The 25,152-nt window shown below is 46.1% G+C and overlaps 1 protein-coding gene across 1 annotated transcript; it reads right to left on the reverse strand.

Moving 5' to 3' along the window:
• Positions 1-7,299: 7,299 nt before the first annotated feature.
• On the reverse strand, positions 7,300-16,167 carry LOC101161808 (glutamate receptor U1). Its single transcript, XM_004071067.3, has 10 exons — positions 15,824-16,167; positions 15,649-15,723; positions 11,985-12,016; positions 11,090-11,269; positions 9,657-9,880; positions 8,860-8,957; positions 8,563-8,780; positions 8,276-8,495; positions 7,950-8,200; positions 7,300-7,878 (listed from the first exon to the last, which is right to left on the reverse strand). Exons 2-10 carry the CDS (start codon positions 15,710-15,712, stop codon positions 7,780-7,782), a joined length of 1,386 nt encoding a protein of 461 aa, XP_004071115.1. The 5' UTR covers positions 15,713-15,723; positions 15,824-16,167; the 3' UTR covers positions 7,300-7,779.
• Positions 16,168-25,152: the final 8,985 nt, after the last annotated feature.

Here is a 25,152-nt window from a genome sequence, read left to right on the forward strand (position 1 = left end):
AATCTGCCCGACAATTACATGCATGCACTATGGTCGGGTCCGGCGCCTGGGTGGGGCGGGCTGGGGTGCTGCGTTGTCCTCTGGGCTTGGGTGTGGGGGTGCGTGGTGGGGGGGTGGGGTGGTGGTCTGGCTTGGCTTGGGGGGGTGGTCCCTTTGCCTGTGCTGGGGGGGTTGGCGGGGGGCCCTGCTCGGGGGGGGCCCAGCGGCGCCGGATGGGCTGTCCATCTACACCTGGGGCTGGGATCGGCCCTTCCCTGGCTCTGGGGCGGGACGGGGCAACCCTCTTGGGGCCCCCGGTCGCTCTGGGTGTCATCCGCTTCGGCTGCGGGTTCTGGGGTGGGGTGGGGGGGGGGGGGTCTTGTCGGCCCTGTCCTGTGGGGGGGCATTCTGGGGGAGGGGGGCGGCACTATTGGTACGGGGGGGTTGACGGGGGGTTGACGGGTCGGGGTCTCCGCTGAGGCCATCGGCGGTTTCCCCGGCCGGTTGGCTGCCTCGGTCCCGTCGAGGCCTGACCAGAGCTCTTCTAGGGCCGGCGTTTGGGGGTGGGGGCCTGGGCTGGCTCCGGGTGGGGCGACGCTTTCTGGCTCCTCTCTCTCTGTGTGGGGTGGGTGGTGCTGGGCCTGGGGTGTCGGCGCCTCCGGGGGTGGGGCCCCTGGGCTGGGTGGTGCTCTCTCCGCATGGTGGGGGGGTTCATATTAAACCTGAGCCGGGGGTGTTCGTATCCCTGGGGGGTGGGTCCTGGTCCTTGCCCCTGAGTGCTGGGCCCCGCCAAACTTCCAACATGGCCGAGCCTGGTCGGGCCATATTTATAACACCCCTGGTGGGCCCTCTTTTTTCCCCGGGGTTCCCCCCTCCTGGGCGGGGGCGGCGGGCCCCTGCCTTGCTCCTCCCTGGACCAACCGTGGGCCGGGGGGATGGCTGCCTGGAGTGCGGAGCGGGTCTCCCTTGGGGGGTCCTGGCTCGTACCTGGGGTAGGGGCGGGGGGATGCCCGGAACTCCTGGGTGGTGGTGGGGTGCTCGTCTGGGGCTGTGGGCGTCCTTCTCCGGTGGGGCCCTGCGTTGGGCGCTCCCGGCGCGGCGGGGGGGCTGCTCTCCTGGTTGGGCTGGGGCGGCGCTCTCTTTCCCTCCGTGCCTCCCTGCTCTCTGGCTCTGGGGGCCTTGCGGCGGTCCTGCTGGCCCTGGCCTGGGTGGCGGGCTTGGTCGCCCGGACGGCGGTTGTTCCCTGCCGGTTCCCGTGTGGCGTTGGGGGGATTCCGGCTGCCGCTGCTGCTGCGGTGGGGGTCTTGGGGTGGGGATGGCTGGGCACTCTCCCTCCTTCCTTTCACGTTCCACCACCCATTTTAGAAGAACATAAACACTCACCTGAGCACTGGTGTTAGCTCACCTTTGCACTAACAGTTTGCATGACTGAATGACTGAAATATTTCACACTAGTTGGTTTTAAGGCATAAGTATGCGTGTGAACACTATCTGTTTTGTGTACATGTCGACAGGTGGACATTTTTGCAGCTAGCAGGTGTGTTTAATACATTTCAGTGTGTGTGTGGACAGGCTCCGCCCCTTTTTTTGTTTTGTTTTTTACTACATTTGAACCTTACCATAATGATTAACAACCAGTAAACTTGTTGCTTTATGCTGCTTCATGGTCTTATCCCCCTTCCCCTCCTATTATCACCCCCTACCCCCCCTCTCTCTAACGTCCCTCTCTCTTCTTCCCCTCTTTCCTTTTCCGTCCGGTCCAACACCAAAGATTTTCAGACATGATTGAAATTAATAAAGTTTGGCCTCAATTACAAAAGGGGTTATCCAGACATACCTTTGGTTTGTCTGAAGATTAATAACCCCTCTTGTTAAAGTAAAATATGTCCAACACAAGAGGCCCTCAGCTCTCATCTGTCTGCCCAGCTGTTGGACAGGACAAGTTAAAAAGAAAAAAAAAAAAAAAAAAAAAAAGAAATGCCATGAAAAATGAACACACTAATAAAATTTAGTTATTATAAAATACTCATTATTTTCCAAAGTCACAGGGAGCCACAATAGATGGATGAAAGAGCCACATGTGGCTCCGGAGCCATGGGTTGCCGACCCCTGAGCTATGGTGAAGAAGACATCCCAGACGAATCCGTGAAGCCACAGGAGAGTAAGCTAAAGTAAGCTAAATCCACCAAGTGGACATTTTATTTACATTAATGAAGAGTTTAACTGCATTTTCTTTTCTTTCTCCGTTTTTATTTTATTTTTATTTATTTATTTATTTTCAAATATGATAGAGACAACAATACCACCCAAAAGTGAATGTAACTGTTTGAAGATTAAAACATATTTTTGTGAATAACTGCGTTGAATTTGAAATTGCCTATTTATTTATTTATTCCTTTTCTTTTACACTGCGATGTTTTTCATGCTGATGGAAATTGTAGGTGCGAATAATATTTAAAAAAGAAGAAATACACACAGCAATTGCCAATTAAAACATTACTTTTGTCATTCTTTGTCTAAACAAATTAGATTTTTTTATGGCAATTAAGATTTTTTTTCTTTGATTTCTTTTTTGTTGTTCTTGTTTATGTAACTAAAATATAAAGTTGTGAATAATCCATCATGTTTATAAATGAGGATAATTGATTAATTTCAAGCATTACAGTCAAAGTGATAAAGAATACACAGAGATTTATCAAACTCATTACAGAAATGATTAAATAAGTACAATTTATTTTGTATTTCATCAAAGTCATAATGCTTTTTATTTTCATTTGAGCTTTTATTGTGAATTTTTTTGCAGTTACAAACCCTGAAGAAGTCCTGCACCGTTACCAAACTCTGCTGAAAGAATTCTGATGGACCCTCAGGCCAATAATGTGTGTTTTGGAAAGCTCCTTTTTACTGTTTTGTACATGTTTCATGGTGATGAGACTTTGTATGCTGCAGACATGTATCATATTAAAGATTGTTGTTTTCACTGCTGTCTTGTTTCTCTTTAAACTTGCCTCATGTTACAAGAAGTAATCAGGCCAGAACATGTTTTTACAATGTAGTTACTTTACCCTTACCAACAAGTTAGCATTGTCTCATTTGGTAATGTCAGAAGACCAAGTGTGCATGTACACTGCACAGGAAGGTAATACGTGTACATACCCAGCCTTTACTACTGAAAGTACCATGTAATAGAGTGGAAATAGGGCTGACTTTCTTTTACAGTACCGTTTCATTGTACTTAAGGGGTAAGTACCAAGTACTATTCAAGTGAACATACCCAGTATTAAGTAATGAAAGTACCATGTAGTTCAGTGGAAATAGGGCTGACTTTCTTTTACAGTACAGTTTCAGTGTACTTAATAGAATAGAATAGAATAGAATAGAATGGCTTTATTGTCATTGTGCATAGTACAATGAGATTTAAGCATCACCATCAGTGCAAGAACAGTAAGGAAGGGAAAAGTAGTAAAGATAACATTGTAGTATAATAAAATCAAACAAGCAAACAAACAGTATATACAAGTGTGCAATATAAGCTGTAAACTGTATTGGAGAGTGCCGAGATAATAGTGCAAAAATTGCGTATGAAAAAACTGTGCGTAGACATGTCAAAGTGCAGAGGTGGCAATGAGGTAGATAGATGACACTGTGGTCAGACTGTGGACAGAGTAAACAGGAATGTGTTTTTTTCCATTTTTTTTCCTCTTATCTGTGCATTTGGGAATTGAGGATTGTTATTGCCTTTGGAAAGAAGCTGTTTTTTAGTCTGTTCGTGTTGCTTCTGATGCCTCTGTAGCGCCTCCCGGAGGGCATCAGGTTGAACAGGTCTGAGCCGGGGTGTGAACTGTCCTTAATGATGTTCTGGGCCCTAGTGAGACAGCGCGCGGAGTAGATGTCCGTCAGGGTGGGGAGAGGGCACCCGATGATTTTCTCAGCTGTCTCTACAACTCTCTGCAGTCTCTTTTTATCCGCGGCCGTGCAGCTGCCGAACCAAACAGTTGTGCAGTATGTGAGCAGGCTCTGGATGGATGACTGGTAGAAGGTCAGCAGCAGGTTGGTTTTAATTTTGTTCTTCCTGAGGAGCCTCAGGAAGTGCAGACGCTGCTGAGCCTTCTTGATGATGGCGGTGGTGTTGGCTGTCCAGGAAAGGTCTGCAGAGATGGTGATGCCGAGGAACTTGAAGGTGTGGACCCTCTCTACATGCTCCCCATTAATAAGGTGGGGGGCTGGGTCCGCGCCATGTTTCCTGAAGTCGACTATGATCTCCCTGGTTTTGCTGGTGTTCAGGGTGAGGTTGTTCTCTGAGGACCAGGTTGTCAACTTCAGGACCTCCTCTCTGTAGGCAGACTCCTCCCCCCTGGGAATGAGTCCGACCACCGTGGTGTCGTCGGCAAACTTTATGATGCAGTTGTTGTTGTGGGCTGGACTGCAGTCGTAAGTGTAGAGGCAGTACAGCAGGGGGCTTAGCACACAGCCCTGTGGGGCCCCAATGTTCAGTGTGCGGGTGGAGGAGTGGTGGGGACCAAGTCTCACAGTTTGTGTTCGGTTTGTGAGGAAGTTTTTAATCCAATTGCATGTGAGGGGTGGGAGGCCGAGAGTGAGCAGTTTATTGCAGAGTCTGTCCGGGATTATTGTGTTAAAAGCAGAACTGTAATCCACAAAGAGCATCCGGACGTAGCTCTGCTGCTGCTCCAGGTGGTTCAGTGCGGAGTGGAGAGCCACGGCTACGGCGTCCTCTGTGGATCTGTTCTTGCGGTATGCGAACTGGTGGGTGTCCAAGTCAGTGGGGAGGTGGTCTCTGATGTGCGGGAGCATCAGCCTTTCAAAGCACTTCATTATGACTGGTGTGAGGGCCACTGGGCGATAGTCATTGAGGCTGGTGGTGGGAGATGTTTTTGGCACAGGGATTATGGTTGCTGATTTCAGGCAGGATGGTATTGCTGCCTGGGCCAGGGAGATGTTGAAGATATTTGTGAAGGTGGGGGCGAGCTGATGGGCGCACGCCCTGAGCACTTTGCCTGGAACTCCGTCGGGGCCAGCAGCCTTCTTGGGGTTCACTGCTAGGAGCACCCGTCTGACGTCGTGCTCCTGTACAGTGAGTGGGGGTGTGCTGGGGCCGGTGGGGGTTGGGGGTGGGTCCGGCGTGGTGGGGTGGTGTTGGACTGTTTCATGGCGAGCAAAGAAGCAGTTAAGCTCCTCTGCCTGTGTAGCATCTGGAGCTGCTGAGGACACATCACAGCCCCTGAAGTTGGTGATGTCCTGGATGCCTCACCAAACTTCTCGCGGGTTGTTGCTGGAAATGTGGGCCTCCATACGCATCCTGTGGTCTGCCTTGGCTGCTTTTACTCCTCTTTTCAGGTCAGCTCGGGCAGCACTGTATAGTGCTCTGTCCCCTGACCTGAGAGCAGCGTCTCGAGCTCTGAGGAGGGAGCGGACTTGGCTGGTCATCCAGGGTTTCTGGTTTGGAAAAACCCTGATGGTTTTGTCCACAGTCACATTTCCAATGCAGAACTGTATGTAGTCCAAAACTGTTCCAGTGAGTGTCTCCAGCTCCTGATGGTGGAATAAGTCCCAGTTTGTCTGTTGGAAGCAGTCCTGCAGCATGGGAAGGGCATCATTAGGCCAGGTTGTGATGGTCTTTGTGGTGGGCCTGGATCGGCGTATGAGGGGGGTGTAGGCCGGGAAGAGCAGAAGGGAAAGGTGGTCTGACTGCCCGAGGTGGGGGAGGGGGGAGGCTCTGTATGCATGCTTGATGTTAGTGTAAACATGATCCAGAGTGTTCTCCCCCCTTGTAGAACACTTCACATGTTGGTAGAACTTCGGCAGAACAGTCTTTAAGTTGGCCTTATTAAAGTCTCCTGCCACGATGTGAACGCCGTCGGGGTGAACCCGCTGCTTTTTGTTTATGGCGCTCAGCAGGAGAGAGAGCGCTGTGTTTACGTTGGCGTCCGGCGGGATGTACACAGCCGTGATGATAACAACAGTCAGCTCTCTTGGAAGAAAAAAAGGCCGACATCTAACAGACATGAGCTCCACGTCGGGGGAGCAGTGCTGATCGATGATCGTTCCGTTGTTGCACCAGTTTTCGTGCACGTAAACACAGAGTCCCCCCCCTCTGCTCTTACCGGAGTCCTTTGTTCTGTCCCCGCGCAGCAGAGTGCGGCCTTCGAGTTGCACGCTAGCGTCGGGTATGTCCGGGTGAAGCCAAGTTTCTGTGACGATGAGCGCACAGCAGTTGTTGACATGATAATTTCCGACCAGCTGTAATCTCAAGTTGTCCATTTTGTGAACCAGCGATCTGGCATTTGAGAGGAAAAGGCTCGGTAGAGGTGGCTTGTGTGGTTGTTTCCGTAGTCTTAGCACGACGCCAGACCTGCAGCCTCGCTTCTGCTTCCTCTCCCTCCTCCGCCTGCGTCGTCTGCCAGTACCGACAACAATCCAAGGTGAGCCCGGGGGTCTCGCTATGTAGCACGGAATGTTGTGCTCGTGGTGGAAGTTGCTGGAAACAGCGACTTGATGTCGGTTTCCGATGTCCAATAGCGTCTGACGAGTGTAGTGGGTGTTAGCAGCACCCAAAAATAAAAATTAAAGCGAGAATGTATAGAAAAGGAATAAAGAAAATATAGAAAAGGAAGCACTGAATGGGGAGCCGAGAGCCGCAGCACCTACGCGCGCCGCCATCTTAATCAGAAAAAAAAAGGGGTAAGTACAAAGTAATATTCAAGTGAACATACCCAGTATTTAGTAATGAAAGTACCATGTAATAGAGTGGAAATAGGGCTGACTTTCTTTTACAGTACAGTTTCATTGTACTTAAGGGGTAAGTACCAAGTAATATTCAAGTGAACATACCCAGTATTAAGTAATGAAAGTACCATGTAGTTGAGTGGAAATAGGGCTGACTTTCTTTTACAGTACAGTTTCAGTGTACTTAAGGGGTAGTTTCTGTGGTAAATTCATGGTAAAAACCATGAAACATGCAGCGAGTGCAGACCTAAAGGTCAAGGTACTTTATTTGTACTTACCTTGTTCTTACATGTGGTAAGTACCATAAAAGACACCTTTGCACAACATGTAAATACCCAGTAAGAATGAGGCGTTCTGCAGTAACTATTAGGTTAAAAATAATTGCAATTAAAAACACAACAATTAAGTAATTACTAGTCACAATTGATTAATTACACAAAGAAATGAATCGCATGACAGCACTAGTTTTCACACACTCAGTGAAGGATGATGAATGAACAAAAAACACTAAAAGTATTACTTACAAATGTGCAAAAATAAAAGATGATGGAATGACAGGACAGTGCTGACCCAGTAGAAGTTTGGAAACTCAAAGCAGTTCATTTAATTTCATCCATATAAAAAGTGTTTATTGTTACGTTCATGAACAACACCTGAACAGCGTGGTTCTACATAACATGTTTGAAGGGCAGAGCATCTGCAGGATTTATGTGGAGTACAAAGAAAAACATTTGCATTTGAGTTTCAGTTAGTCTGGTGAAAGAGAGGTTTTTCTTCAGGGCAGTCCCAGACAGCAGAGCTCAAACATTCAGACCTAACCGGGCTGCTTTGGGTTCCTCTGGCTCAGAAACAAACCTTTGAATGTTGCAAACCTTCTGAGAAAATCCAGAATGCAAACCCAATTTTTGATCTTTTTGTTTTTGTTTGAACTCAACTCTACTGTCCAGGACATTCCTGCTCCTTCAAGAGGCACCAAAGAGAGGACAGATTTTCTAAAATATGCATGAAAACAACAGAATCCTGTGGCTCTAGGAGGGTGAGGGTGGGATGCAGCCTCTAGGCCTTGCTTTTGTCTGCACCATCCTCCTCATCCTTCTCTGCGGCGCTGCCAAACCTCTGGCTCAGTTCAGATGTCAGAGCAGAGCAGCAGGATCTCTGTGAAGGATCAGACGGGGGTGAGGCCATGAATTTGGTCATGGTGGTACAACACTGTCTCACACCCTCACCTTGCCATCCTTAGCATGGTTGTGTGCCTTGGAGAAGAGCTCCAGCAGGGCCAGCAGGAGCCCAGCGCCCAGGCCCAGCCCCAGCAGGATGAAGAGCCCCCGTAGGTCATGGGGCTGCAGAGCCCCAGAGGCGTGGGCCTCGTCTTCACTAAGGCATTTACTGGCCCACCATTTCTCCCGCAGATGGGTCAGCTCCCCAGACTCGCTGAGCTCCAGGATGGCTATGGACAGGTTTTTCATCATTGGGGAGCCTGGGGAGGGGGAAAAGAGGAAAGATGCTGTAGGGGGTGGGACATTCAGCATGGCTTCAGAGGATGCAGACTCACCCAGAGGTGTAGCGATGCTGTAAGCTCTCATGGAGATCACCTCCTGAGCACGGCTCAGTTTACAGTATCGAGCCACAGCCAGGTCCAAGGACACTGCCTCTCCAATAAAGGCAAAGTTCCCCTCCTGGGTGCGGCGGACACCCTCTTCCATGGTGGACACAAAGCTCTTCTTGCGCTCCATGTGCTGGTAGAGCCGCTTGTAAACGGGGTTGTTGGAGTTCTGGGAAAAAAACCCTCATTCGGATCGGCACATCCCATGAACAGAAAAGAAAAGTAAATGTGGTTACCTTGAAGAAGAGCATGGTGGACCCGAACTCCACAGTGCCGTAGTCAATCACATCCTGGTTGGCGAGGTCTTCGAAGGTGCTGATAGACACCTGCCGGCTCTTGGACTGCATCACCGAGCTGAAGTTTGCAAAGTAGCAGGCCAACAGCAGCACACAGAAAATCCACCAGAGGGCGCTGATCACCCGTCCTGACAGGGCTTTGGGGTGGGGGCCGGCCCCTGAGAGCACATCAGACAGAGGGTGTGAGTACAGAGGGTTCAGTGTTGTCTGGAGGTGTTGCAGCGCAGTCTAGGGTACCTTGCAGGGTGAGAGACCCAATGATGTACCAGAAGCTGTGCAGAAGTGTGAAGCTGTGCTCATCTGTCCGTGGCTCGGCCCATTCAGCAGGACTGATTCTGGGGGTGGGACACGCTTCTGTGAACGCAGCTCAAACTACAACCTCGCACTATCCAGTATTGGTATTCTCAACACTGCAAAACTGTTGGTTTTCAAGGTGCCCTGTGCCGACCCAGATGTTTAGCATGTAAGCCGACGGTGTCACCAAAACCTGATCCAGGCTGAGACAGCCTTAACACAGGTGAGAGGGTCCTGGAGAATTTCTTGATGGGGGATAACATTTAAGCCCAAAGAGTGAGAATGGAAGAAAAAAATTACATTTCAGCCTGGCTTCAACTGTCCTGCAAGCCTTTGGGCATCACAATAAAACACTGGAGACATGTTCTGACTTTTCATAAGACTGAATTTCTTTTGGTTGTTTTTCTTCTTATTGGTTAGATCAACCAATAAACAGTTGAAAAGTAGATGGTTAAAAGATCACCTGTTCTTTAAATAATGTTTAAAGTCATGACAGCAGAGAGCAGTTTATGCTCAGCTTTTCGGTAAAGTTCTATTAACAAACTGTACAGAGCAAAGGTTTGGACACACCTTCTCATTCATTTGAATGAGAATTTTTTCTGGAATTGGTTTATTTCAAGCAATCCAAACAAAACAAAACAAATAAAAAAACTAAAAAAGACGAGTAAACATTAATTTTAGGCTTAGTCCAGCTATCTCAGGTGTAATGACATAATCATAAAGAGTAAAGGTGCGCTCACCTGCCCACCAGGTAAATACAGAGGCCTGTCAGCAGGAAGGAGACGAGGAGGCCCACCCACATGTCTGTGGAGAAGGGGGCCAGCAGGCTGAATGAGCTCTCCTCAGAGTCGCTGGCTTTGCGTGTGATGAAGCTCAGGCCCGTGTGGATGAAGGGCGCCGCCATGTCCACGTGACGCTCCCTGACCGCTGTGACGGTCAATGGAGCTACAGCCAGGTCGGCTTCCTTGAGGCGGGTAGATCCACAGCATTCAATAAGTACATGAAAACACTCGGAACAAACAAAAAGAAGCAACTGCATCTAACAGAAACATGGGAACGCTTGAGGCTGAGTGACAGTAGACCTTATTTAGGTCAAATCAGGTGAGCTTTAAAGCTGCGTTCACAATGAATGCGATTAGCGCGAGCCAGTTTCCATGTGCTTATGCTGCGTTCACACATCTAGTTGAAGCTGATGTAATATTGTTAAACCGTTTGTACTTTCAGCGCACAATCAATGAACGGCCGATTTGTATGAAGAGCCTGCGAGCAAACTTAAAAATTTGCTTAGCCACGCACGATCACATGCGTTCAAGGCGGGGCAGACCAAAATTCTGGTGTGCGCGCGTTTGCATAGCCTTTTCATTGATGGTGGCCACTCGGACACGAGTTGACGCAGGCGGTGTGAACGCACCTTCAGAGATCTATTTGTAGAAGCACTTGGATACTGGAAGAAAGTTGCATTGATGTTTAACCCTTGTGCTATCTTAGATGACCCCACCCTTACATTGACGTGTTCTCCCTACCATGACAAAGGTGGATAAAGGTGGAAAGATTTCATGTAATCCATGGACACCAGTGAAGATCACAAATCATTGAAGAAAAAAGGTTCAGAGCACTGTCTAGTGGGTCTAAATGACCCAACTCCCAACGTTAAAGTGCCTAGGATAGCACAAGGGTTACAGAGATAAACTGTTTTTTCAATGACATTATTAAATGCAACAGCAAAATATTTCAAGTTTTAATAAATGTGTTTTAGTTTTTCCTCACTTTATTTACTTTAGAAAAAGAAAATGACTGTTTGCATCCAGCCCTGAACTTTTTTCTTGGCTGCACAGACCTAGAAGATGGGTTAAGGTTACAGTCACGGTTAAGATGAAACCACCAAATAGTTCCTGTTTCTGCAGCTCACCACTCCTTCAGGGGATGGATCCCATGTGGAGAGCATGTTTCACACACCTAGGTGCATGAGAGCTAATGGGACTTTAACTTTAAGTTGAATTTTAAATACGTGCATCCAGGAACAAAATCCACATGTTATGTGGCATATTGGTTTCTGTGCAGTGAGTCTGGGTCTGTCTGTGTGTTTACAAAAAGCACCAGCCTGTCCTTCCTGTGACCCAACACTCTCCTTAATAAATACAGAAATTAGGTGTTAGTTTCATATTGGACTCACCTTTCTAACTAGCTCGCCAATCATCCCATTCCAGTTGCCGCTGGCATCCATGGCGCCGTATCGGTTGTCCTTAACTACGTGCACTTTGTAGTCAAAGCCCAGCTTCTTGGAGAGCTCTGAGATCAGGTCGATGCAGTAGCCCTCCAGGCCGGAGCCTTTGCTCATGGTGTATGGATCTTCCTGAAGACCACAGCGCAGCAGGGAGGACACTTGTGAGAGGTCAGGGAAGAACAGCTTCATCTTTATATACTGGGTTTTGTTTTCTCAATGACCCTTGAGTGATTTTAGGTGAGAATACTTAGATTTTAGCAAACAAAAGTCCTGGATCACTGCTGCAGTGATGCATTTGGTCACCACTGAAGGTGGAAAGGGCATTTCTCTGGTTGTTCAGATGGGTTTTCTGTGACATCATCACCATCGGCCTTTGAAAAACATCGTAAAGCCTGACTCAAGCTGAACATACGACATTAAATCATGTCATAGTAAAGATTAAAAAAACAAAAATATTGATTATATGGAGAATTGAAAATTCACCATACAAAAAAACTGCATGTTAATAGTAAACGATATCATGACAGTTAAAGTGCATTTATCGTGATGTGAATGTGTCTGTCCAGCACTGCTATTTGCTGCAGACAGCAAACCTATTACACTTCAGCGAACTAACGGAGTCACCTTTTTAAGTTCATATACGACACACACGTTTGTTTACACTCTTCAATCTTATACTTTTCTTGTAAAACATTTGACAACAAGTATAACTTTTCTTAAAGTATTTTTTATGTTAAAGTGGTCTGGCCCAGTAAGGACCCAAAGCCAGGTGAATATGAGATCTGAATAATGAAGAGTGACAACGGTCTTTGGTGGTCTCAAGGGCGGCACGCATGGACATTACCTTTATTGTTGTAATGGATAATTGTTTGGCATCTAAAAAAAGGGAAAAGAAGATGTATAGTTTAGAATTCTGAAAGAATGCATGTCAATTACAGACATTTCTGCTTTCAGAAGCACATCTTTAACAAAGTATGTCTGTCAGGAAACCTGTCTGTCAGAAGGCACTTTGTTTCGAGAAGCACATCTGCTTGAAAGCATTTGGTATTAAAGAGGAATGCAATGATTCACTTTCCCCAAAATTCGGTTAAAACATCAATGTTTGGGTAACCGTTTTGTGTGTTACAAATCACAAATATATGATTTGTGTATAACAAACAACAAAACATGGAAATTCAGAAAAATCTGCTTTTAAATTAGCTAATAGACAATTAATGTGTGTGTAAATGAGAGGGACCCAAGTGGAAGAATGAGGTTACAGGGAGAAGAGATAAAGAAGATGGAGGGTTTGAAGGATCTAGGGTCATCAGTACAGAGAAAGGGGAAAAGACGAAACCAGTGTAGCCAGGTTGGAATGGGGGGAGAAAAGTGTCAGGTGTGATAGAATAGTTTCAGCTCAAAGTAAAGGTGTAGAAAAGTGTGGTGAGAACTGCCATGTTGTTGGACCTAGAGAGGAAAAGAAAGGAAACAGAGCTGGAGGTAGCAGAGATGAAGATGCTGAGGTTCAGCACATGTTAGAGGTTTTGGAGATGAAGTCAGAGGCCAGACTGAGATGGTTCAGACATGACCAGAGGAGAGACAGTGAATCTATTGGTGGAAGGATGCTGAGTCTACAGCTGCCAGGCAAGAGGTCTAGAGGAAGACCAAAGAGGAGGTTTATGGATGCAGTGAAGGAAGACATGGAGGTGCCTGGTGTTCTTAAACTTAGCACAACAATTGTACGACACTTTCAAAGTAAACATACTGGTTTTCATTAGGGGTCCAACGGTTCACTTTTCCCACGACTCAGTTTAGTGGTGTCACAGTTTGGTTCGTGATCGATAACTGTGCCATACCGTACTGAATCATTACTGTGAGGAAGCATGTCTCTCATCAAGCATTTCCTTTAAAAAGCATGCCTGTCTCCCAAAATGTCAGTCAGAAAGCACATCTGTGCATAGGCATGGCTATCAGAAATAGTTTCTGTCAGAAATAATCCTGTCAGAAAATAAGTCTATCGGGGATCATGCCCACATGAACCATTCTGAGCAGAGAAACCAGATTTAAGGCCTGTTCACACCGGGACGAATTTCGCCGGCGTTTAACGCCTTGTGACTAAACAAAGGGCACCAATGAGAGTGTGCACACCGACGCGAAAAAACGCCACGCGTCAAAGCGTCAAAAAAAAAAAACTCGCGTCGAAATCTATTCGACCAATGAGAACGCCGCTTTTGCACACGTGTCTGGAGCTTCTGAAGTTACAGTAAAACACAACTTGGGGGCGGTCAAACACAAAACTGCCTTGCTGAGCACACATACCAGCGAAGAAGTTAGACGCCAAGTAGCGTCTACACTGCCGCGAAGAAATAATGACGGACATTCTAAAATATCCCCGAACCAAGCACCAGTTGGAGCTACTGGTGCTTGAAATATTCATGTTTTCTTTGTTTGATTCTGACAAGCGTGTAAATACTTGCTCTCTTCTTCTGAGTGAAAAGTGACTTTAAGAAGCGTAAAGTTGCGCAGCGCCACCTTGTGTACAGGAGTATTTCTGTTTTACATTAAGCGCCATATAATGTCAGGGAATGAAATTGCATGTTCGCTCGGCTCACCGTCAGCGAAAATCGCCTGGGTGTGAACACAAAAGACGTGGCGAAAAACGCTGGCGAATAACGCCTGGCGAATATTCGTCCCGGTGTGTACGGGCCTTTAGCTGTTGAAAGTTCCTCGACTGATTACTGCACTGCTTTAGTCTCGACAAGCCTCAGCAAGAGCCGCTCTGAAATCCCAATGAAGCCTTTTGTTTCCAGGAGTCCCCTTCATGTCTCTTTTTCAGAGTCACAGCAGTAAATTAGCCTAACAGCCCCCCCCCCCCCCCCCCCCCCCCCCCCCCCCCCCCCCAGAGGACAACAGCACTTTTGTTGAAGGTTGTTTTTCAAGAGACCTGAGAAAGAGACTCCATGCAGAGTGGAGGCAGCACAGTACAATAAGTCTGTGTGGGGAGGGGGGGGGGGCCCAGACGGGACTCTATGCAAGGTTCCGTTGTCCCCGCCCCCCACCCCCCACTGCTTTGCTTTTATTTCTCATGACACTTACAGCTGTTGTATTTTTGCCAGAAACTAACAGGCACCACATGCCTGATGGGAAGGATGTCAACTTAAAGGGTCTAGTGGGGCAAACTGCACATGACTAAACAACACAGGTTAGTCTGAAGTCCATTAGAGAAAACAGAAGCATGGAAACGGTGCAGAAGAGTTTTTCATTTTCCTGACTCCTCCCCTTACAGTTCATCAATTCATCACAGAGCTCCGACCCCTCCCCCGCTGAAAACTGCCCCTGTCTGTGTTCTCAAAGCAGAGGAATCCAGAGTTTTGGCAGAGATAGAGGCGTACAGCGTGTCTGGGAGTGTGTTTCTGTGTGTGCATGTTAGTATGTGCATGTTTGTGTGTCTGTGCGTGTGTTTTTGTGTGTGCGTGTTAACATGTGTCTGTGAGTGTTAGTATGTGAGTCGGTGAATGTGTGCGTGTTTCTGCAAAGTTTTGTGCGAGTCACAGATCATAAATTTCTCAAAAACATCTTAATGCAGATTAAGAAGACTGGATGTGTCAGGTGTAAAATGGGGAGGGGGGTGAGGACACGTTTATGGGGAGAGGAGAGAAGTTGCCCCTTCTTTTTTGGTTCTTCAGAAATTCACCAAAATTAAACGCAGAACAAACTCATTCTGAATTGTTGCTATGTTTCGTTTTGATTATCGTAGCCACACCCACTTCAAATGCAGACATTTCCACCTATGGCATTAGTTTACATGCTGAGTAAGAAAACCCCCATAAGCTTGGTGTTTATTCTGTTTTTGGGTGTTTCCTGGTGGAGCTCGGTGGAATTCTCATTATAATGATTTCCATACGGCCACCTGTCGTCCAGCTATGGGTGTGGCAAAGACAACAGTTTGTAACTGTTCAGGAAGCTGCATCAATGTTGCTTCTCTTTGGATGTACTGCAAAGAAAAACCCCTCCCTAAAAAAGGGTCTCCTCAAAGAACAGAACCCCCCATTTTCTTCCCTCCACCTGCTGCAAGTTCTGCCAGTGGGTTGGTGCTGGTGCAGCGTAATCTGACACAGTTCAGGCTTTAAACTGTTTGCATGTTCACATGTCGTGGATGCTGTAGTCTGATTACAATGAATTTCAATCTTTGAGTGTTGGCTGTGCTGCAGCATGACAACAGAATGTCCCTGCCTTATCCTTAACCCTTGTGCTATCTTAGATGACCCCCCCCTTCCATTGACGTGTTCTCCCTACCATGACAAAGGTGGATAAAGGTGGAGATAAAGATTTCATGTAATCCATGGACACCAGTGAAGATCACAAATCATTGAAGAAAAAAGGTTCACAGCACTGTCTAGTGGGTTTAGATGACCCGACTCCCAATGTTAAAGTGCCTAGGATAGCACAAGGGTTAAAACACAACGTTCATCACTGCAGTCAAGCCTCTGACCTGGAACCCCTGAGTGGTCCTTGCAGGGTGTTCTTACCTGCAATGGCGACCCACACGCTCAGAGATGCGACACAAAAAAACAAAGTCAGAGACGCCGTCATGCTGCCCCAACCTGAAAAAGAAAAAACTGGTTTTCATCAGAAGACGCCTCCAACAATCACATCAATTCTGCAGAGTCAAGATGTTTGGAGCCTCACGGGAGGAGCTCCTACCTGCTTTTCCCTCGATGACTCCAGAAAGCTTCAGATATTTTCGCAAAAGAAAGCACAGAGGAATGTGAGCAGCTTTGTGGACTTGGGGGTTTTTATGGAGAACACAGGGTGGGAAGGGGGAGGAGATAAGACCCCAGATTGTTGTTCGGATTCAGTTTAGGAGGAAGACGATCTCAGCTTTCATCATTGTTCATGTTTGAATGAACTGGAACCGCTTGAGAAGAACCAGAGAAACCAACTCCTGTAGTTTGCAGATCCAAACTCCACTTTCAGGGTTTTCATTTTATTGTAAAAGCATCACTGAAGCTCAGAACATTGTGTAACAGGCTCTCAGGAAAAGGGGAGTGCGGGATCTGAGTGGAAGGATTGGACTTTGGCGTGCTGGGTGGGGGTCGGTGGGCTTACAGATGGATGGAGTTCCTAGAATATCACAGGAAGTGAATTTTAAATCAATTCCCCCTCCCACATCACAGCAAAGGGTGCCTCTGCTTTCCTGTGATCCAGCAGAGAAGCATCAGCCTAAACTCTGCCTCTGAGGCAGAACAGAAGTGAAAAGATGCAGGTGTGAGAACCCAATCCATTCTGAGTAGTAAACATCTCAGGGTCCACATGAGGCCCACATGCCATGCCTCTGCAGCGCCCACTGACACGCTGATTTATTTGCAGAAGCTCTGAAAACAGGCAGCAACTTCATCTTCAAATGAGGGGGGGGGGGGTGTATGCATTCATTCTGTAAGACAAAAACACTCCCTCAACCTTGAGGCTTCAGTCAAGAGGCTGAGATGTGCCAAAGTGTTTACTGAAATACGGCTTGGCGAGGAGCTCAGAGGCTTTCCTAGAATCCTAATGAAGCCGTCTTTTGTGTTTGTGTGCTGGCTGGAGAGAAGTCTGTGGCGCTAAAATGAGCGTGTCCGGCTGACAAAGCTGAAGAAGGGCCGGTAGTGTGTGACAGAGCACCAGAGGTGGCCATCGGCTTTCTGAAGAGCAGACTGAACTGAGCAAACAAAACCACTCCGAGTGACAAACTGATGTCCTGAGAACAAGTCAGACCATTTTCCTTCTCATTTTGCAGAAACCTTACCAAATGAAATGTTTACAATTTTACAAGAAAAGAGAGAGACACAGGAAAAAATTAAGGTTAACTGTTTAGAAGAAGCGTTTGCAAAAATTTTGGATGGGAAAAACAAGAGAGCTTTGAAAAATGCTATAAATGTCATAAAATATAAATGTCATATAAATAATTAAAATATGTTGCCTCGGTTTATGAAATTAGCAAAAGCATTATAAAAAAGGCTGAATATTTTTGCACTAAATGATGATTGAACGTCGAAGGATAGATAAAAATGTTCCACAAAAAGCCTCTGAAAAATTAATTGAAAGTAACAGACTGTAGTCCTTTAATAAAACCTGGTAACATTTGATAAAAATAAACAACAGTAAATTTATAATTCATACAAAAATCTAGTTAAAACTACTAAAATGCAGATTAAATTAGCAAATTTGCACCCTGTCATAAGTTTTTTCCAGATCTACAAAGACACAGTGTAGCTCTCTCTGACCTCCTCTGTACTTCTCTATCAACATCCTCAAAGCAAAGATTGCATCTGTAGTGCTGTTTCTTGGCATGAAACCCAACTGCTGCTCACAAATGTTCACTTCTGTTCTTAGTTTAGCTTCAGCTACTCTTTCCCATGACTTCATTGTATGTCTCACCACCTTAATTCTTCTGTAGTTGCCACATCTCTGCACATCTCCCTAATTCTTAAAACTGGCCACCATCACACTTCTCCACTTCTCAGATATCTTCTCTCCAACTAAGATCCTGTTGAACAACCAAGTCAGAAACTCCACTGCCATCTCTCCTAGACACTTCCATAACTCCACAGGTATATCATCAGGACCAAGTGCCTTTCCACTCTTCATCCTCTTCAATGCCCCCTCACTTCACCCTTACTGATCTTTTTTACTTCCTGCTCCACAACAGTCACCTCTTCTATTCTTTCTTCTCTATCATTTTCTTCATTCACCAACTCTTCAAAGTATTCTTTCCATCTTTCCATGACACTACTGACACCTGTCAATACATAACCATCCCTATCCGTAATCACCCTAACCTGCTGCATGTCTTAATCTCCGTATTTCTATTCTGTATGAGTCAATCTCTCCCTCTTTACTACCCAACCTAGCATTCAAGTCATCATAAGTTCCATGTCTGGCCTATGACACCTCTACTGTCACCTTACGCAGCATCTCCCTGTAGTCGTAGTAGGCCGTGGTGCAGCGGTAGGGCGGTCGACCCATGATCATAAGATTGCAGGTTCGATTCCCGCCTTGCACGCCCATGAGTCGAAGTGTCCTTGGGCAAGACACTGAACCCCACCTTGCCTCTGGTGGTAGGCAGGCGCCTGTGTTTGGCAGCGGAGCCGCCATCAGTGTGTGAATGTGTGTGTGACTGGGTGAATGGGTCTGTGACTGTAAAGCGCTTTGTCCTTGTAGGAAGAAAGGCGCTATACAAGTATACACCATTTAGTCCTGTCTGCTCTCCTCAGTCCTCTTAGTGTCCCGCTTCTTCTTAGCTAGTCTCTTAATCCGTTTACACTCTTGCACCTCCACCATGAAGTTTCCTCGTCAACTTTCTTTCCTGATGACACACCAAGTACACTCCTACCCGTCTACCTGATCACATTAGCTGTAGTTATCTAGTCATCTTGGAGTACCTCCTGACCACCCAGAGCCTGTTTCAACAGCTTCTTAAAAGTCATGCAACACTCTTCCTTTTTCAGTTTCCACCAGTTTGTCCTCTTGTCCTAGCTTAAGACAGTGAGCTAGCTTCTACCATCAACCTGAACCTGCCTGGACCCTTGCCCTGGGCTGCTCTCCTAAGCTGCCACCATCCTTCTGGTTCTAGCCTTGGGCTGTATCGGACTTGACTTCAGTTCAGGCCCATGCTGCTAACCACCTCCAGCAGCCTGATTCCTGTCTTGGCTTGTACCAGCTTGGATTCTAGCTTCAGCTTTCACTGCTAACCTCCACCACCAGCCCGACCTCCGTCCGGAAAAGCGCAGATAAATCTAATCCTTTATTATTATTCAAAAGGGGCCAGTGCACATGAAGGCTCTTGAGTATGCATGTGATTTAAAGGCAGAAGTCATTGGTAAACCATCCCCAATGTTCTTTCAGAGTGTTCTAATTGACATGGGACTTCAACCAAATGAAGTGCTGACGATTGGAGATGATCTTGTAAATGATGTAGGTGGAGCCCAACATTGCGGAATGAAAGGCATGCAAGTTAGGACGGGAAAATACAGGTCAGTCTTCTAATAAGTTTAAAAGGAAACCTAAAACTTTATTGCATATTGTTGCTTCTCAGTCTACTCTGTCAGAAATCCACCTGTGCTGCAACATAACGTTATTGATTTTTTTTTACAAATCAGTAATTTGTAATAAGTGTAATAGTGTCAAATTGTTTTTTACATTTTGTTAAACGTTTTTATGCAGACTTCTATTGCAATACATTTCAAAAACCAAAAAAGTGATTTAAGGACAAATAAAAAAATAGATAAATAAAAAGGGGCCAGTGCAATATGGTTTGGGTGGCAGTCGAGGGCGGGTGCCTCAGTGGCCCAAACCCCGGTCATGGAACTTGGCTTTAAGGACATGGAACGTCACTTTTCTGGGAGGGAAGGAGCCTGAGCTTGTGTGAGAGGTTGAGAGATACGGTCTAGATATAGTTGGGCTCACCTTCACACATAGCCTGAGCTCTGAATTTCAGTCCTTCGAGAGGGGTTGGACTAGGGCTGAAACGATTCCTCGAGTTACTCGATTACAAAAATTCCTCGAGGCAAAAACTCTGCCTCGAAGCCTCGTTACATTCCTGACGCGCACTATACGCGCGGCGCAGGGATTTGATTGTCACACGGACCGTTTATTCACACGGACCTTTTGAATTTAGTTGGCGCGATGGCGGAGAATAGATCTACAAATAAACGGCAGAAATTGTCTAAAGTGAGGGATCATTACACACTTAACGAAGAAGAGAACAAGGTGCAGTGTCTCTACTGCAAAATAGAGCTGGCATACCACAGGGCGCGGGACCCGCGCTTGCCGCCGGCAGCGAGCGAGGGGCGGCGTCAGCCGCTCCGCGCCCCCTCCGCGGCGACCAGCGCGGGCCGCGGAGGGGGCGCCGAGAGGCAGGGGCTGGGACAGGCGGTAGCTCGCCTTTCGGCGGACCGCGAGGCTTCTTTAAGCATTGCAAAAATAACAAAAGCATTATTTTTACACGAAATATAAACAATGATAATATGTTTTTCTGATTCTTTTATTTTTAATGGGCTTTCACTTTGGTGTTGTGCCACCCTTTCAAAGTCTTCTGCCCCCCCCCCCATACAAAATGTTCTAGCTCCGCCACTTCTCAAGACCAACTTAAAAACACCAAAAGTAACATTTGCATCAGAGCGGATCTTTAAAATCAAATGCTTGTTCATTTTACAACCACATCATTTTTGTAATGCATTATTTGTTTTGGTTCTTCAAAAACACACACAAATTGTTTTATCCGATTACTCGATTAATCGATCGATTAAGTGCTAGATTAATCGATTACAAAAAGAATCGATAGCTGCAGCCCTAGGTTGGACTCTCTACCACTCTGAAGTTGCACAAGGTGAAAGGCGGCGGGCTGGTGTGGGGTTACTCGTGAGCCCCCAACTCAGCCGCCAAGTGTTGGAGTTCACCCCAGTGGACGAGAGGGTCATGTCCCTCCGCCTCCGGGTGGGGGACAGGTCTCTAACTGTGTTTTCGGCTTACGGCCCGAACAGCAGTTTGGAGTACCAGACCTTCTTAGTGTCTCTCAAAGGGGTACTGGAAAGTGCCCCAACAGGGGCCTCCATTGTCCTCTTGGGGGACTTCAATGCCCACGTGGGCAATGACAGTGGCACCTGGAGGGGTGTGATTGGTAGGAACGCCCCCCCTGATCTGAACCCGAGTGGTGTTTTGTTATTGGACTACTGTGCTCGTCATAGTTTGTCCATAACGAACACCATGTTCGAGCACAAGGGTGTCCATCAATACACCTGGCATCAGGACAACCTAGGCAGGAGGTCAATGATCGACTTTGTAGTTGTTTCAGGCGACCTTCGGCCCTGTGTCTTGGACACTCGGGTGAAGAGAGGGGCAGAGCTGTCCACGGATTACTACCTGTAAGCACGAGTTTTGGAGCCATTGAAAGACTGGAACCATGTCTCCGGACAGAACTGCAGCTGCTTTAGCTTTTATTTTGGCATGAACATACAGAACTGTGTCGTCTGCATATAGTTTTGCATTCTTGTAAGTAACAGAACATCAGAAAAATTGTCTTTCCATTTAACTCTCTGGATTCTTTCAGAAATAATTGGAGACCCAGCCAACTGCTTGCTTTGATAGTCCTATATTTTCTTACCTTTTCTTCAAAAACAGATGGTCGACAGAATCGACTGCCTTGGTAAGGTCTATAAAAAAAGAGGCACATTTCTGTCTCTTGTTCAATGCAGTTGGATCACCCCCTTTTAAAGTGGACATACAAATCTGATTCCAGATTTGAGGGATAGTTGAAGTTGACAAGGTTAGATTAAAAATATGTGTGAGTGGTTCCACGATCTGATCTGCAGCAACCTTTTGAAAAGATGGATCTAAGAGATCTGATCCTGGTGACCTTTTAGTGTCAAGGTTTCCTAGCTCCCGTTAAGACGTGATTTCCAGTTGTAGAATGTCTCCACAGAGTTCTATTTTATTCAAAGAAAAAACACAATCTAAAAGGTCAAAGAAACTATTTATTTGAAGATGGAGAAAATATTACAAAGCTTTGGAGACCAGAGCCTGCCAAATCCCAAGCAGGTCTAACTTAGCCCCCTCATTTTGCTCAAGCCAGCATGTTTGCACCAACAGATCATTGGTTAACTTCACCCCAACACCCCAATTTCTGATTCTAAGGTTCACTTCTCCCCACCCCGGCTGCAGCATCTCTTACATTATTTTAAACAACAGAGCTCTTAGTAAAAAATAAAGGTAAAAAAAGTAAAAACAAAATCGGTATAAAAAGCATTTATGAAAATATAGAAAACCACAGTTACTGAAAATAAATCCCCCACTCCTTGCGTACCTCCTCAACACTAAACGGTTAGAAAATGAAAGGAGGATTGCATGGAACTTGGGGAAAAATTCTTTGTGGCAGCATTTATGGGTGGGTCCAATAATGATCCAGCTGATATAAAGTACCCAATAAAACAGTTAAACATTTTGTGTCTCTCTCTGATAAGGAGGGATTTAGCAACAACATAAACTGGCAAATACTGTGTTTTATCGTGCGAATGTTAAACCCCTGAGAACAGGGGAGAAAGAATCACGAGAGTGATTTATGCGTGTGTCCCTCATGCAGGTGTTTATTGCAATGAGGAAGAACAGCGCGATCCCCGTGGTGGTGGGTGAAGTCATGACTAATCGTTTCCAGAACATTCCCCAAAACATAACAGTCGATTAGTAATATCATAAACATATTCAGCACTTCAGTAAACTTTTTTTTTTTTAAATATATCAACTTAGAAGTTTAATAATCTAATATCCACCATACTCTCCCCCACTAGATAAATGTCGTCCCGACATTAAACCAACAAAATAAAACTAGGTCCTCTTAACACTTTTACTTAATGACTAAATCACATTTCTTGTCAGTATGCTGAGGTCCCTTCGAATTTATGCCCAGTGTTTGCATGAACCTTTCCTATTGGCAGCGTAATGTTTGTGGTTATTATAAAAGACCATCACATGCTGAATAAGAGTCTTCAAGTAGAGTATTCATGTGCGCTCCAGACAAATGTCATCCATTTATTTTTGCTAAAGTCTATACATACTGGGGAACTGAGCATAGCATGGCTGTAAAGCTGGCAGCCACTGGACCAGTCCTGGGTACAGAGGAAACAGTTGTGGTGTGGGCTGGACGCTGTATCAGCATGGAATGCCTAGCTGGTCATAGGTCATGCATCTTGGCGGGTGCCTCTCACAATGCGGTCGGTGGGTAGTGTCCACTACAAGTGTCTCGACTACAACAGTCGAGGGTGGAAAAGGGCCAGATGTTAAGCTGAGAGGCTGACCATCAGCTGCCAAAGTTGTTGCCTCTCTTGTTTCCATCTCAGGTGGTGAATCAACCACATCCAGGTTGTCTCCACCAGGGAGCTCTGGTGATGGTGCAGCAGGCTCTGGTGCTGAAGGCTGATGTTCCACCCCTGGGGCGTCTGTCTGTTGGGGCATAGTACAAATAATCCCTGAATCTACCTGTGATAGCCCACCTTAACGCTAGGAACTCCAGTTTGCCTGCATGGAAGTGATATTTTTTGTTGTTAAAATGCGGGAACCATAAGCAATGACTCGCAGCTTGCTGTTTTGCTTTTGATACAACACTGCTCCGAGTCCTTTGTGTGAAGCGTCAGTGTGCACGATGAATGGTTTTGTGAGATCCAGAAATCCAAGCACTGGTGGGTGGAGCATACAATCAGTAAGATTCTCCAGAGCACTTTGATGCTGGTCAGTCTACACAATTTGTTTTGTCGAAGGTACAACTTGACTTGCTTTCTTGGATTTTCGCTTTGTCCCTTTTGTGGTTTCTGTGTTCTCTGTGCCTTTGTCTGCTTTTAACAGTTCGTACAGACAACTTGCTTTTCGGGAAAAGTCTTTATGTATTGTCTGTAGTAGGACAGAAGACCTAACATTTTTCTTAGCTGTCCAATATTTTGTGGTCTGATTTTGTGCTCGAACTGCTTCAAAATCTGCAGGGTCAACTCTGCTGCCCTCTGCTGAGACAAGTCTACCCAGATACCTTACATCGGGTTTGAATATGTCACATTTACTGGGCTTAAGTTTTGTGCCAAACCATCTGGGTCGTTGCAGTACTTTCCTCACATCCTCCACATGATCTTTAAATGTTTTGCTGTCGACCAATGTGTTGTCCAGATATGGGATACAGATGCTATCATGGAGTCCATCCAAGCATTCTTCCATACAATGTTGGAAGGCGGCTGGGGCATTCATTAGTCCAAAGGGGATACGTATCCACTCATACAATCCGCAGGGGGTCACAAAAGCTGTGAGTGGGCAACTTTCATCTGACATGAACCCTTGGTGGTATGCTTTTCCCTGGTCTAGAAGGGAAAACCAGGAATTACCCCCTAGGCTGTCCATGATGTCCTGGACTCGCGGTATGGGCTTGCGGTCTGGGTGGGTCTTTCTGTTCAAGTCTCTATAATCTATGCACACTCGCAATGTACCGTCCTTTTTTCTAACACGCACAACGGGCGAGGAGTATGAAGAGTTGGACTTTCAAACCCAGCCTTGTGCTATCATATCCAGGGATGGGTATCGTTAAGGTTTTAACTACTTCTCTTATTGATACTGCTTATCGATCCAGTATTTTAACAAACTCTTATCTATACTTTTTGAGGACGAAAAATAAATAAATAACAACTTCAAACATGAAGTGTTTTATTTCCTCATTATGCAACATTGTTTTTTAACAAAACGTTTTACTTTATACATTTTTCCAACTTGAAAAGTAAAATACATGACAAAAGAAGTTATTTAAAGAAAAACAAACAGCAATGTTTTGACATATTGCTGTCATGATGTAAACATAAAACAAATTAAATAAATGTTTGACTTCATAAAATCATCCCAGAGAAAGTCTGTGGGAAGCTGTGTCTTAATCTGACGTCCGTATTTCAATCTCTCTGACAATTTGAAGCCAAAGCCCCTCCGCCGCCTCTCTACCTGCTTTTCCTCTCTACCTGTTCACCTGTTCACATCCTTTGCAGCAGCAAGTTATTTTCCCCCGCGTCCCTCCAGCGTGTTCTACACAGAGAGCGCAAAATACGGTCATCATAGCAACAGGTTGACACGATAGTCGGGAAAACTGCGAGGGGAAAAAGAAAACGCGGAGGGGCATATATATATATATATATATGGGTGGGCATGTGCCCCCCCGCGGTTTTTCGCTGGGTCTGGCAGTCTTCAGATGCCTTCTGGGCTGGAAAACTGTGACACTATCTGGCAACACTGTCCTTGTCTCGTGTGCTCGTGCTGCGTACTGTCTGAACAACAGCCCTGCCCCCCGTGCACACAAATCGCCAGACAGACCTCTGCTCTTCAGCGAGAATAGTGAATTTAATATCATTATTACTTAACGGAAAATTGACTTACTTGGTGAGTTAAATATGACAGATAACGTTTATATCTTGTGGGACACAGAAAAAGCGACTTCCCCAGTACTGATAGAAGGACTGTAGAGGTCAGGGGCCTCTTTATAA

Source organism: Oryzias latipes, chromosome 7 (genome assembly GCF_002234675.1).
Source record: "Oryzias latipes chromosome 7, ASM223467v1".
Lineage (NCBI taxonomy): Eukaryota > Metazoa > Chordata > Actinopteri > Beloniformes > Adrianichthyidae > Oryzias > Oryzias latipes.

Excerpts from the sequence above, each read along its gene's own strand:
- LOC101161808 (XM_004071067.3), bottom strand. The coding sequence starts at position 15,712 with ATGACGGCGTCTCTGACTTTGTTTTTTTGTGTCGCATCTCTGAGCGTG. Across the intron at positions 8,958-9,656 it reads TGTATTTACCTGGTGGGCAG|AATCAGTCCTGCTGAATGGG; the intron begins GTGAGCGCACCT and ends TCCCACCCCCAG. Across the intron at positions 8,496-8,562 it reads CCACCATGCTCTTCTTCAAG|AACTCCAACAACCCCGTTTA; the intron begins GTAACCACATTT and ends TTTTTTTCCCAG.